Source organism: Penicillium manginii, assembly GCF_028828005.1.
Source record: "Penicillium manginii strain IBT 31320 chromosome Unknown utg000005l:1.0-5665137.0:1.0-5668048.0, whole genome shotgun sequence".
Lineage (NCBI taxonomy): Eukaryota > Fungi > Ascomycota > Eurotiomycetes > Eurotiales > Aspergillaceae > Penicillium > Penicillium manginii.
The window spans coordinates 2,190,197-2,203,976 of record NW_026643106.1 but is presented as its reverse complement, the minus strand read 5'-3'; the positions used below and the strand labels follow the sequence as shown (position 1 = coordinate 2,203,976).

The following is a 13,780-nucleotide window of genomic DNA, read 5'->3' as shown; positions in this document are numbered from 1 at the left end:
AACGAGGCCGAACCTTGGTTGCTAGTTGAAGGTCGAGAAGCATCACTACTATCTCTCTAAGTAAGCAATATACAACTAGCATTGGGATTTTGTAAAGTCCAGGATGCTTCATGGTCTCGTATAACTTGATCTCTATGTGTCATTTATTTTCGCCTTGGTCTTCTAGATATCCCATGGTAGACGGCATCCATAGTCAGGCTTTCGAGATTCGATGCTACGACCACTCGAGTGTACCTAGGTATCTCAAGAGTTTGTAGATCTTGTTCCTTGCATGATTTATCGACAAACTTGAAAGCTTGTCTCAGATGACCCTGGTTATCTTTAGCTGAAAATGGTTAAATCGCCGTATCCCAGATCTGGCAGCGAAGTTTCACATTTCAACTGAGTCTATACGCTTCAGGTTTTCATCCAGCGGATCTTGCTCAAGCTCCAGATGTTCAGGTTTCATTGAGAGTTAAAAATAGTATATCAACAAGAAATTAGTATAACTAGATACCTGAATTGTTGACTCGGAGCTTGAAGTTATTGCTTTTACTGACTGGTTGTGCTTTGACCACTGGCAGTATGAGATCGTCGATTTTCATAGAGAGAATCACCTGCATCATACTGCTACCACTAACCAGCTGAATGAGACGAACGTGCGCGGGGTAGTATTACTAGCAACTGGTTAGTATGTGGGATAGAAATCGGAATACCCATTTAGGTGGGCTTAGGAGTTTCCCCTCTTTTTTCTTTGCTTTTGCCTTTGGCCCCAACACTCTTCCTTGCTCTTCCTTGCTCTTCTGACCTGTCTGCTGGCAGTACGGAGTATCCAAGTACTAATTACTACTAGGCTTTGTCCTCGGAGGAGCCGACCTCCCAAGCGGTTGTCCAAAGGCAGTGTACAGCAGAAACTAGTAATATACTTGATACCTAGGTACTAGCACCGAGATTGGATCATATAGAGGAAAGAAATGGGAGAAATACGAGTAGTAATGAATTCCAAGTTCGACCCGGACTTAATACTCCAAATTTCCCTTAAAGGACCGTCACTGAAAGAGGCACTCCAGGCTACTCCGTAATCAAAGCGCGTCTTTCTACTACATAGGTACTACTGCTAGTAGTACTATGGATCACGGTTAGCAGTCGGATATGATTTCGTATTTCCAAGGTTATTTTATTAACTCCGTCATGTACTCGGTAAGAATTAATATTAAATAATTTCGAATAAGCGATCGGCATGGTATTCCCGTAGGAATGTTGGTTTTCTCTCCACCGGAGAATTGCAGTTTTCCCTCCGCCTCCTTTCAACCATTGCTTGTCTTTGCTCCACCGACGCCCCGAGAGCACGGCAGGGGTACTCTGCCCATAGCCTCACCTCAGCCCAAAGATCCAAAGAATACCGCTCGTCCCTCTCTCCGCTTTTCTCCCGTGCTCTCCCCCGCGAGGTTCTCCTCCAATCATTGAGCTCATCTCACGCCACTGCTGCCGGATAATTCGTGAATCGGTAACCTACCCCGGTTCCCCCAGCCCCGCCCCCTAGCGTTGAGCCATGCGGAGGTAGGCTAGTTGGAAGGATTGAATGACGATAGTTACTGGGATTGGAAAGGAGCTTGTCACCTTATAATGCGCCCTCCCCTCAGTTACCTCCGCACATTCCTGTGCCCTGCGCGGATTACGCCTCGACTCCTGGCCGTTTATTCCTCCTTCTTCCTCACTGCAATCATATTTTTGGCCATCAGGATGCATCTCAAATCCTACGTCACTGCTGCCCTATATGGCCTCCCGGCCCTAGTGAATGCTGCTCCCTCTGCAGCTTCCACCTCGCAGCCTTCTACCCCTTCTTCTTCCGGGTCAGCCTCCGATGATCACTTCCGTGAATACACTATCAAGGCTGAGAACATCACCGCCAAGATCATCCCATATGGCGCGCGTTTGACCTCCCTCCTGGTTCCCGACCGTGACGGTGATATCCAAGATGTCGTCGTTGGTTATGATGACCCCAAGTACTATCTCCACGATAGTGAGACCAACCGCACGTTCTTTGGCGCAACCGTAGGCCGCTACGCGAACCGCATCAAGAACGGCACTTTCTCAATTGATGGTCACGACTATCAAATTCCCGAGAATGAGAACGGCGGGAAAGACACTCTCCATGGTGGCTTCATCGGCTATGATATGCGCAATTGGACTGTCACCTCTCACTCCGACGCGTCTGTCACTTTCACCCTCCTGGATCAGGGCTTCGAAAACTTCCCTGGCGATGTCATCTCACACGCCACCTTCAGTGTGTCCACTGAGAAGTCCGCTGAGAACCCCAAGGGACTTCCCCAGCTGACCACGAAGCTGGTGTCACTCGCCTTGACCGAGAAGACTCCGATCATGCTGGCCAACCACGTCTATTGGAACCTGAATGCCTTCCAGAACGAGAATGTTCTGAAGGATACCACCTTGCAACTGCCCCTCTCCAAGCGCTTCATCGGCGGAGACAGCATCCTGATCCCCACTGGCGAGATTCTTGATGTTGACACCGCTTTCAAGGGCGCTCTGGACTTCACCGAGGCTAAGTTGATCGGCAAGGACATCGAGAAGACCACTGGCCTGTGTGGAGGCGGCTGCACTGGCTATGATACTTGCTGGATCACTGACCGACCGGCTGCCTATTCTGCCTCCGATTCTGTTGTCCCCTCTGTGCGATTGGCTTCCGACAAGACTGGCATCAGCCTGGAGGTCGCTACCAACCAAGCTGCCATCCAGATTTACACCTGTAACGGCCAGAACGGTACCATCGCTACCAAGGAGTCGCAGGCCAAGCGTAACAAGGCCAAGGACGGTAACTCTGGTGCCACCCATGTCAACAAATACGGTTGCGTTGTTATTGAGACCGAGGACTGGATTGACGGCATCAACAACCCCCAATGGGGTCGTGATCAGATCTTCGGACCTGACGACGGCCCTGTTGTCAACTTTGCCACATACCAGTTCGGTACTTTCTAAGATGGCAATAGATTTCTTGTTTTAGCATCAAACCATTACGATGCATTAATTCATGCTTGGGTTGTCAATAGATGATTGCTTCAGCAATCGGTTTGATAGTGTACATAACTAACGCACATGACCCAATGTGTTAATTCTACCACACTCAATCTTTCATCGTAATCTGTATCCTCTACTAGCTCCTGCATTCTTTGTCAATTCTAGAAGCCTCTGGTACCCGTCGTTGAGACTTCAGACACATAATCTCAACTTCCTTCCTTGGGGACTCATATTTTGTCGCCTGATCTCGATGCCTAATTACAACTTGGACAATATACTAGCTCCAGTGTCCCCACTTCCTTTGATAATTTCATCTTCCCAATAATTCGGATTGAATGTAATTTCGTTCAAAGGATTTAGACGGTGGGCCCTATTGTAAAGATCCTCGTAAACCCGACCATCATACCGACCAAGAGCACTAGTAAACATTGTGATCAGCTCTATGGATCCTCGATCGAAATGAATGAGTAATTTTTATACCTGTCCAGAAGATAGTCTGGGATCATCCACGAATCAACCAGATTCACCGCATGTGGTCGGATTCGGGACATCAGCTCTTGGACACGAGCAGGGAGACGGTCAAGGTCAGATTTAGTGACAGCATTACAGCAGAAAACTGAGAATATCGGTGTTAGCTCAGAATCTGACAAAGAAATTGATTTCAGTCTTATCTCACACTCGAAAGCTTCGGTTTCCATAGTATGGAATGCAAAAAGCCGAAACAGGTCCCACATGACGGTCTTCGTAGAATCCGAGAGAAAGTCGTCAGTTGATAAGGATTCGAAAAAGGCAGTTACTAGGATCGACTGAGATTGGGCTAAATAAACTTATCAGCGATGAACAGGACGTTTACTGCATGGATTTGACCTACCTTTGCTCAGCTTATGAAGTTGAATGAGTAAGCTGTTCCAACTCTGCTTTTTAAGCACGCGTTGTTCATACACATCATATGTCTGTATACTGTCAGAAAATCCAAGTTGCACTAGTTGCACCAGGCAGTCATAGTGGAATTGACACTTACCAAGGCAGCGGCACGAAGCTCAAAGCTTTGGACGACATCCCGATCACTTGCCAGCACATCAAGACCAGCTTTCGAGAACCCATTGCCACGATTTCGAACGAATTCCTTAAAAACAGCATCAGTCTTGTCGGTAGCAGGACTTGCTAGTGAATCGACTGCCGTAGTCATTTTCTTGATCAAGTAAGCTGCCACTTGCTGAGTGATCATCCAATTATCACCTTCGACAGTTGGTTTGGAGAGGTAGTCATTATTTAGTTGAATAAGACCGCTCCCGCCGCCAAAGCCGTGCCCTCCCATCGCGCGACGACATGTCTCAACTCCATCTGCGGCAAGCATAGTACAGAGACTCTTTAGACCAGAAGACATACTATGCATATGGGCCAAGGAACGAAAATCTCCTTGTTCAACAGCTTCACGGGTACTTTGATATGTAGCGCGCATCGACTGTCCTGTATAATGCAAGGCAAACGCAGTTGCCAGCAAAGGCAGAATGCGTATCTGAACCGTGGGATAATCAAGGACTGCCATTTCTGGCCCACGTTTGTCGCCATCCCGATCTTGAAATTGTCTCCGGATAGCAGTATAGCGCACCGCAACTGTGACTGCGCGTGCAAGTACGAGCCTAGCATGATGCACGATTTGTGCACGAACATACGTCAAAGAACCGTAGACCAGAGCGGGCTGTTCAGGTTTTGTATAGATGCCAGTATTCGGGTCCACACTGGAATAGCGCGATAACATGGCAGAATGAGGAATCCTATATCCATGGATAGCTTGTCAATATCCAGAGTCTCTGTAAATGCCAAATTCCGTTGGGGGCATACCGAAAATTATCAAAAAGCATGTAGGCGTTGTCCATCGTAATGTAGCCATATTTCGCACCAATATCTCCAACCACTACGCCGCTCAGAGGCAGATGTGTCTTCATATCCCTCACCTGCACAATGAATGGATGGGGACCATGAGATACATATTCATTTACTGATCCGGCCTTTGGAAGCAAAAGCTGCGCGACCACAATGGCATGGTTTGCAATCCGGCCCAGGCTCCCATTCCACCACTTACTTGCAGTCAGAGTAGGGCTATGTAGAATGAATTCCTTGGCCTGGCTGTCCCAACGTGCCTCCAACTCCAAGCCTCGGACGTTACTACCATGTCCCAGCTCGGTCTGGGCATATGCACCGACAATTTTCCATGATTCAATGAGTGGCATCCATTCTGCACGCTGTGCCTCGCTGGCCTGTTCGCGGATAGTTGTGATGAACATTTCCAGGTGCAAAAAATAAGGCGAGACATCATCAACCAAGTACTCAGCCATTTTATATTCATCATGGCTCCATTGGTGTTGGTCTTTCAAACGTCGTAGGAGCTTCGCACGCGCAAGTCCTAGTTTGAATCGCTCGGGGCGAGACAAGTTCTGCTGCTTCTCTTTGGAGAAAAGTGGCTCTCGTTGCACGATCGGGAGGATCCGTGCTTGTCGCTCCAAGAATCCATCAGCTGAAAGAAGATGCTCGCTTAGCTCCTTGGGCGAGATATTGGATTCTGCTCGCTCGCGGGCAAGTGTAGTAGGCCCATCAGGTTGACTCGGGCGAAGATTATCGGTGAAGTCGGGCATGGTGCTTGTATCTGTTCAACGCTCCCAACTGAATATTTTGCTAGCACATCAGCTCTGATTATGAATGGACCGATATATCATCATGGGGTGCATGTTCACCCCTCAATTCACTTGCTCATTTACCTAGGTTTCCTTTCCGCGTTTAGCCAAATTCGCCGAATGCCGAATGCCGGCTGGGACTTACCCCAATCAACAACGCGGGGCAGACTGCGGGGAAGTAAGTAGCCGATTCAAATGAGATACTTTCCAAGGACATAGAGAATGGAAGACGGGGGAATTCCGAGGGCCTATAAACTGCTGCATCGAAGGCATCGTCGGAGCTTCCATTGACAATCAATCATTCACTCTGAGGGTAGGTAAAGGAACACGACTTGGCAATGGATGACCGTACTCTCTACGTGCCTTCACACGAGGGAGAAAATGTCCTCCCTAACTCACCCTGGTTTCACAAACTGCTTCGTTATGCCCAACGCAAATCTTCGAGGGTCGCCATTCGAGATGTGAATGCAAATATCGAAAAGACATACCACGATCTTATATCCGACGCGGTCGCATTTCGGAATGAGCTCAGGCGAAGGATGAGCCCGCAGACACTTCGAGACCTAGCAGAGGATAAGGAAGTCTATATTGGCTTGCTGGCGGCCGGGGGATATGAGTACACAGTTGGCTTCATTGCTATTGTTGCACTTGGTGCTGCCGTAGTGCCAATGGGTAAGTTCGCCATCAACCAACCCAAAGGACAGGAGCCAGAACTAAATCAAAACAGCTGCGGGATTGCCCGTTGAAGAAGCAACATACTTTCTTTCCAAGGCTCGATGCGTTTCTCTGGTTGCTAGCACGACAAGTGAGGACCTGGCAAAGTCCATTGTGCAATTTATGGGAGAGAAGAAGAATTTCCATATTCCTTGTATATCGCCCATCGCATCCTTCTTCCGACCAACACCAATCCCAGCGAGCGAGATCGTAATATCTTCAAATCGAATGCTTGACATGAATGGCGCGAGCGCAGTGATTTTCACCTCTGGCACAACGGGTCCACCAAAAGGCGCAGTGCAACGCCGTACTTGGCTGACGGGAAATGCTGAAACAGATGGAGATTTTTACGGTATCACGGAACAAGATGTTGTCCTCCACACATTACCAGTACATCATGCCTCCGGCGTGGGTCTCACCTTTCTTCCCTTTCTTACGGCCGGCGCATGCATTGAGTTCCGAAGCGGAAGCTTCAACACGGCTTGGACATGGGAACGTTGGCGGCAGGGTGGCCTGACCTTCTTTTCCGGTGTACCTACCATTTATATGCGCATGATGCGCTATTATGAAGAAAACATCGCGACTCAAGACCCCAAAGTACGCGATCAGTATATTGCTGGAGCCAGAAAGATTCGCACCATGCTTTGTGGCTCATCCGCATTGCCCGGCCCCGTTCAAAAGTTCTGGGAGGACTTGCGACAGAAGCCAATTTTGACAAGATATGGTGCAACAGAATTTGGTGCAGTCATTAAAACCGATCTTGATACGCGGGAAACCCCACGAAATAGCGTCGGTCGCGTGGCTGAGGGAGTTTGTCTCAAGCTCGAGGAGGACGGTCATCTGCTTGTGAAGTGTCCATATATGTTCTCTAAGTATGTATATACTGACTTCCTACCTGGGCATATTAATATGGTCTTTGCTAATTTATAAAATTTTGAAAGATATCTTCACGATGAAAAAGCGACTTCGGAGGCACACGATCAGGACGGTTATTTCAAATCGGGAGATATCGCTCGGAAAGAAGGGGACTATTATTTCATTCTCGGTCGCGCCTCGATTGATATTATAAAGTCAGGAGGATACAAGATCTCAGCACTTGACATTGAGCGGGAAATCCTGGGCCTTGACTATGTTTCCGAGGTGATGGTTGTTGGCGTCGAGGACGAAGAGTTTGGCCAACGAGTTGCAGCGACTATCAGCCTTAAGACCGACCAGAAAACGACACGCAAGGAACTCACTTTGGCAGAGCTGAGGAATGATCTAAGAGTCAAGCTCACAGGGTATAAAATTCCGACTGTTCTACGTGTGATCAAAGGCGAACTTCCAAAATCGGGGACTGGTAAGGTGCAGAAGAAGATTCTGGGGCCGCGGTTTTTTCCATCTAACTACCGAGACATCCCCGAAATACAAGTATGGAGCAAGGAGCTTAGAGCTAGACTTTAAATTTGGAATATATTTGTCGCCATATACCTAGTATGGTCGAGCAAAATATGAGTAGTAAGACCTGATCGCGTACAAGGAACGGGCGTCTTTAACTTGTTAGTTACTAAGTAGTTTACTTTACAAGATACTAACCAGTTACTACTAGCATACGAACCCGAAAATTTGTTCCGACCACTCTAGTATGTCGCTGCGTATCAATTTACGCAATTTAAATCCAAAGCAAATGAAAGTATCATTATATGACGAGACTGAATTATTCAAGTGAAGGGTCAAATCTTAACCTTGGCGGGTGCAGAAGTCATTCTGCTATGAACATAACTGATTCGCTGAAACTTTTTTATTGCCTCTCCCCAAAGCTCTTGGCGAAGAAGTGCATATACACTTGGATCATTGCAAGTTAGTATATTTCAGTCTGATAATCGAATGTGACTTACCCCATCTTTGCCTTTGGCGCCCATTTAGCTCCCATTTCAATCGCTGCGTCCAGCATCTGGTCGGGCTCGGCGATAGCGTCCACTATCCCATCTTCCAAGGCTTCCTTTGCTGTCCATTTGTGTGCTTCAAGAAGCATTTTTCGCGCTATCTGAGGACGTAACTTGAGTCGTGGAAGAGCCCCAATTCCATCAAAGTGCAACCCTAGATTTACAGGCGGCATCGAAATAAACCCCCGGCGAGAGTTCATGATACGATAGTCATGAGCCAAAGCAAGAGGACAGGCACCTCCGAATGTGTGTCCGGTAATCAGTGCAATCGTGGGAAAAGGGAAATCCAGAATCGTATGAATGAGCTATATCCACTTTGTTAATTCACAATCCCGATCATATTTTTGTCTCAAGGAATAGCGAAGGGGCTTACCGGATAGAATCCATCTGTATTTGCGAACGGATTGCTGTCTGACTCGTCTAATTCGAGACCCTGATGTCTCATATATTAGCCTGGTAATCATCATCAACCTTCTTCGTTGAGCGTCCTACAGTGCACCAAAATTTGGCATCATGGCCGCGAGTTATAACAGCCCCCTCCGAATCAGGACCCAACAGTTTTTCAACCGTACGATAAGCTCGAATCATTTCCTGGCAGTACCATGAGTTGAGTCGGTTTTCCGGGGGCTTCTGCATTGTGAGGACGAAGACATTTCCATGTCTTTCCAGAGAGAGGTTCTTGAAAGTTGGGATATCCGACATGTTGATTCTGCTTAGATTAGGGCAAAATTCAGTGTTCACTCGTTGCTAAGTCTTGTTTCGCCTCCCAAGATCTGTTTTGGTGTTCTGAAGCTAGCTTGCGTCCCCGCATCCCCAGATCATCCGGGGCCCACTGCTGAGTCCATTACCGAAATTCACCGATTACCGAATGCCGGCCGCGGCCTCATGCTAGTAGACGCCGCCGAGCGAATGTCTAAAGTCTTTTGAAGTGACCACTTTTGAGGGGTCAAGAATGGAATAGGCCTATCAGAAATTACCAATAGCCCCTATACAAATCTAGATGCATTCAGCGCACCTGGGCGCGTCCATCCCCACCCTATGGAAGTCATTCTTAATACTCCGATCAGTGTGCCTGAAAGAAATATTACTAACCTACTAGGTATAAGAGTTACGAGATCATTATCAAGTTGTGCGTATGAGCCTTATTCGTAGTAGCTACCAATGACTATCACCGGTCCAATTCAAATCTTTGAACAGCCAGTCTCCCATGCCCTGGTATTGATTATGAAAGAAATCATTACCGATGCTCTGCGGCATGCCCCCCCATGACAAGCCCAGTGTGAGGATCTAATACCGTCGTAAGCGGCCGATATTCCTCCGTTGAAGACACTCTGTTTGGGGAATGGGTCTCGTTTAAGTTGTCGAGTGGAATACTCTGAGAGTCACCTGCTGGGCACGCGGTGTCTTCGCTCCGAGCGATCGAGCGGGCTGTTGAATGCATAAAGTACGACCACGCCCATGATATTTCCGGACCAAAGTCCTGGAAGAAAGGGTGATGTTCTCTTGGAAGCACTACTATTTGAGCTTGATCACCAGGTCTCGTCGTTTTTTCTTGTTCACTGGCGATACTCTTCAGTGCTCTCAGGCTACCTTTGGCAGATGACCAACGCTGAGCGAGAACCTCCAGCGAAAGATAAATGGTCTGCAAGCTGTAGACTGCTTTTTCCCATAGTGGCGGGATTTTGCGACTTGAGAGCAAGCCAATTCCAGCAGCAAGCAAGTGAAATGTAAATATGGGCCCCAAGAATTGTATCTCGTCTCGTGCTAAGAAGTCTTCGAACATACCCGCTACGAATGACGAAGCCAGCACCACCGCCGGAGAGGGAGAGCTCCCCTGGTTGGGACGACACAAAATTGCGAGACAGATAAAATAGGCGATATGTAACTGACGGGCCTCAAAGCTGTACGAACTCAGTATGTTCTGGGGTTGTTCTCCAAGCTCTTGCTGCCTCGTAGGCGTTTGAAAGAGTCTCAAAGATTCCGGAAGTTCACGTGTCCAGCGATATAGTTGATTCTCAATATTTTGTCGTATTTGTCGTGTGAGGGTTTTCCGACGGCAATGCTGTGTGAGATGCCCCAGTATGGAGCTTATTTCAACATAGGCAATAAAAAGATGGCCATTTGAACTCGAATCATGGAAGTCACCCAGGTAAGGAGATGCCAGCTCACAATCTTCGATACATACCGCAAGTGGCCGGCCTTGTCCTGCTGATATTAAACAATCCCTGGCCTAACAGTAATCAGCGTGGTTATTTCAAAAGGGACCAATGAATGATGCATACAAATAATGTCCACCAAAGGCGACGTCTCAACGCAGCATCTTGTCGATTCGTGGGTTCTTTTTGAAGGCCAACTTGGTGAGCCAGTCCTACTCCAACGTATCGCCAAAAGCCACTCGTGTTTGTCGAAACATGCTCGGGGCCTTCCGGGTTGTACCAATGCAGAATACACACAGCCGCGACCACGGTCAATGGGTTTTTCTCGTATCCAGACCAGAACAAGGCTTTCGCACGCCGATAAAATTGATGAGTTGACGCATATGCAGTCACCGCGGGTGCAGAAGTAACTCTACTCGCAGCAACAAATATGGCTTGCAAGAGGAGCATCGACGGTTTCTGGGAGCCACTTTCCTCCAGCCAGCTGCGCTCCACAATGGGCATCCAAGGCGAGCACCGCTCCATGAAAGTATTGATGAGCCCATCACGCACCGCTCTGGGTGGTAGTTCAAAGGCTCCTTGTAGTCGTAACAGTTGATGATCATCCTCTGTCGGTCCATCCGCATCTCCGATTGGATATGATCTCGCTTGATCCTCATTGATAATCAAAGTATCATCGAAATAGCGGGATCTTGCCATGAAACTCTGAATTGGCGCCGATAGATATGGATTCGCCGATGCAGTTTCATCGGATATTATTGTCTGTTCTGCGTTGGCTGAAGAGGTGCTTCCACTTTCCACGTAAGTGTTTGGCGTTTGTTCATGAAGCAAGTCAATATGAGTCGCATCATTCTCCGAGATTTCTCCCAGGGGTCTATCGGTCGGCCCTGTGACTGAGAAGTCTCCATTTCGATTTTCGGTCAGGCTCAAGCGACGCCTGCGAATTCTGTTTTCTCTTGTAGTAACATGTGGCTTGCCATCGGGGCTGCGCTGGTGTTTCCTCTTGCGCTCACGCTGACTGGAATACTCATTCAGCATACTAGTATACCCCAATTTCGGTGATTTGATATTAGTTCATGCTGGAAATACTTACAAGCAAGGCCATTGATGACGTTGGCAGTTTGAGCATGTATTTGTGTTGTCTTCGAATATGCAACGAACCTAGTCCAATAAGCTGGGGGATTCTTGTCGAAGGGTCACTGGTCCATACTTTCTTCTTATTGCAAGCGACGCAGGCTGTAGGTGCTCGTAGCGGGGGTGGGCTAAACCGGGCCATTCCGAGATTCCCTGCACAAATGCCTCAGCACGACTCCTTCAAAACAGTGCAGGCCAAAAGCTATCCTACAATTCGGTTCATCAGTGGGTCCGTTTTCCCCGCCTTTCTTAGGAGTATTCCCGAGCCGAGGCTGAGCCACTAAGGAATGTCGATGATTTGTCTATATTGCATGGTAGCATGTTTGTAATTTAACTACTACATGCGAGGTATGTTCTCGAGGGCCGTACGGTTCAAACGCTCATGCTATGGGGAAAGAGTAAATATTCCAAGTGTAGGTATGTTCATAATATGGGGTATCCAGATGCTATTTACCGAGCGACACAACAGATCAACAGAGAATGAGCTCTGTCAACACATCAAATGTAGTTTCATGGGATTCACGCCCATCCGGCCAGAGTCCAGCTGGATCGATCCCCAGCTCGAAGCCCCGATCGACGATCAGGGACGGGTTGTTCCAGGTCTCGAGTCGCACCGGCCAACCCATATTGGAGAAATTTCTCTCGTTCAATTTCCACCATTCCACGAATCTTCAAGCTGGTCACTAGACTAGCTCCGGCCCAGGGCCCCAGGGACTCGATTTCGCGCAAAATTCCTGTGACGGGCACTGGTATATCTTTGTTCTGTCGACGCAACTTTTGGTCCACAAAGTCGACCTCTGGCTCTTCCTTGGAAGGGTCAGACTTTTCCTTTTCATCGTCTGTCGTGCCAGATATATTACCATCTGGGGACTGACTAGGAGTGTTGGTCTGGGATGCGATTTTCAATTCCTCCAGTCGCTGCCGCTGTCGCTCGACGACCTTGCCTCGAATCGGGCTCCACCCATGTCGGTCAATCAATAGTTGTACCTCTTTCAGAATTCGCTGGCGCAAGCCAGGAATCCGAGCTCCACCCCCAACGAAAACAATGCGCGCCATGCATGTTCCTCTTGCATCAGGCGACAGAGAGAGGAGAGAATTGTAAACAAGCAAGGGAATTGATTTCTCCTCGTCATCCAAGTCACACTCGGGGATCTGAGATGCCAATATGACCTTTTCAACGGATTTTGCCATGTCGGAAAGCGGGAGGTCTTGGTACTCGTGCTCTGGATTTTTGGGGGGAGGGAATCGAGATTGTCTGGTCCGTTGCCGTTTGCGTCTCGAGGTCTGCAGTTTGTGGTCTGCACCAGGCAAACTTGCTGACAACTTCCTCACAGTATGCAAATCCCACGGAGATATCAGCATCTGATGATTCCTCCTGTGCATCATCATTACCAGAAGCCAACCGAGTGAGAAAACGCCCCGTCTCCAACATCAGAGCACGCATCGCTCGTGTACTCCGTTTTGTAACAGCCTCCCTGTATTCGTAGATCCCAGTTACTGTAGTTTCGGCCCATCCAAGGTCCACGACCAAAGCGGATCGCAATCCTGCCGCTGTCGCAGACATCGTGGCACTCGGAAGAAGAGTGACGCTAGGGAATCGCCAGCGGCTAAAGAGGATGGAGAGTAGTGACGATAGCAGTGGGTGTGGCATAAGCGCAGGGAGGGCCAGGACCAGCCGGGAGGTGCCAGCATCGGTCAACAGGTACTGGTTGTAGGTTTCGCGGAAAACGCGCTCGATCTTATCCTCGACAAGTCCCAGATCGATTTCGCTCAGGTCCGGCTGCCACAATTCATAATCACGAACCCAATCTTCCGCATTGACAGGCTTGGGTAGCGGTCCAGCGCCAATGTCCCCATTAATCCACCCTCGGTAGTCCGCTGCTCGCCGCATTTCTTCAGGTCCAAAGCCTTTGACACACACGGGGGGTACCATTTCCCTCAAATCCAGCTCTGAGCCATCGCGCACCTATCTCGAAAATGATGGCATCGTCCTCGTTCCGAAAGGACGAGCCTGGTGATGATGCGCTCGCGAAAGACGTGTTCGCTGAACGGAGCGGTTGCTGTGGTGTATGGGGAGAGGAGGGTCGAGCTGTCTGACTATGGCGGAGATTGGATGTCGCAGACATTTTGTGTTTGTGGTCGCTCGTCGTCGGCGTGGAGC

The 13,780-nt window shown here is 48.6% G+C and overlaps 6 protein-coding genes across 6 annotated transcripts; 2 read left to right on the top strand and 4 right to left on the bottom strand.

Annotated features, from left to right (window-relative positions):
- Window positions 1-1,605: 1,605 nt before the first annotated feature.
- Window positions 1,606-2,976, top strand: N7533_007214 (aldose epimerase family protein; the record flags this gene model as incomplete). The annotated part of the gene is made up of 1 exon (XM_057103864.1): window positions 1,606-2,976. The coding sequence occupies one exon, from the start codon at window positions 1,606-1,608 to the stop codon at window positions 2,974-2,976; it is 1,371 nt and encodes a 456-aa protein (XP_056958821.1).
- A 297-nt stretch (window positions 2,977-3,273) lies between these two features.
- On the bottom strand, window positions 3,274-5,651 carry N7533_007213 (uncharacterized protein; the record flags this gene model as incomplete). Its single annotated transcript, XM_057103863.1, has 6 exons — window positions 3,274-3,433; window positions 3,496-3,631; window positions 3,692-3,832; window positions 3,887-3,968; window positions 4,037-4,793; window positions 4,861-5,651. The coding sequence occupies 6 exons, from the start codon at window positions 5,649-5,651 to the stop codon at window positions 3,274-3,276; spliced, it is 2,067 nt and encodes a 688-aa protein (XP_056958820.1).
- A 377-nt stretch (window positions 5,652-6,028) lies between these two features.
- On the top strand, window positions 6,029-7,847 carry N7533_007212 (uncharacterized protein; the record flags this gene model as incomplete). The annotated part of the gene is made up of 3 exons (XM_057103862.1): window positions 6,029-6,362; window positions 6,418-7,276; window positions 7,346-7,847. 3 exons carry the CDS (start codon window positions 6,029-6,031, stop codon window positions 7,845-7,847), a joined length of 1,695 nt encoding a protein of 564 aa, XP_056958819.1.
- Window positions 7,848-8,116: 269 nt separating this feature from the next.
- N7533_007211 (enoyl-CoA hydratase/isomerase family protein) lies at window positions 8,117-9,031 on the bottom strand (the record flags this gene model as incomplete). The annotated part of the gene is made up of 4 exons (XM_057103861.1): window positions 8,117-8,228; window positions 8,282-8,634; window positions 8,703-8,762; window positions 8,822-9,031. 4 exons carry the CDS (start codon window positions 9,029-9,031, stop codon window positions 8,117-8,119), a joined length of 735 nt encoding a protein of 244 aa, XP_056958818.1.
- A 535-nt stretch (window positions 9,032-9,566) lies between these two features.
- Window positions 9,567-11,761, bottom strand: N7533_007210 (fungal specific transcription factor domain-containing protein; the record flags this gene model as incomplete). The annotated part of the gene is made up of 3 exons (XM_057103860.1): window positions 9,567-10,559; window positions 10,612-11,511; window positions 11,579-11,761. The coding sequence occupies 3 exons, from the start codon at window positions 11,759-11,761 to the stop codon at window positions 9,567-9,569; spliced, it is 2,076 nt and encodes a 691-aa protein (XP_056958817.1).
- Window positions 11,762-12,138: 377 nt separating this feature from the next.
- On the bottom strand, window positions 12,139-13,745 carry N7533_007209 (putative actin-related protein RO7; the record flags this gene model as incomplete). The annotated part of the gene is given in 3 exon segments (XM_057103859.1): window positions 12,139-12,840; window positions 12,941-13,527; window positions 13,541-13,745. 3 exon segments carry the CDS (start codon window positions 13,743-13,745, stop codon window positions 12,139-12,141), a joined length of 1,494 nt encoding a protein of 497 aa, XP_056958816.1.
- Window positions 13,746-13,780: the final 35 nt, after the last annotated feature.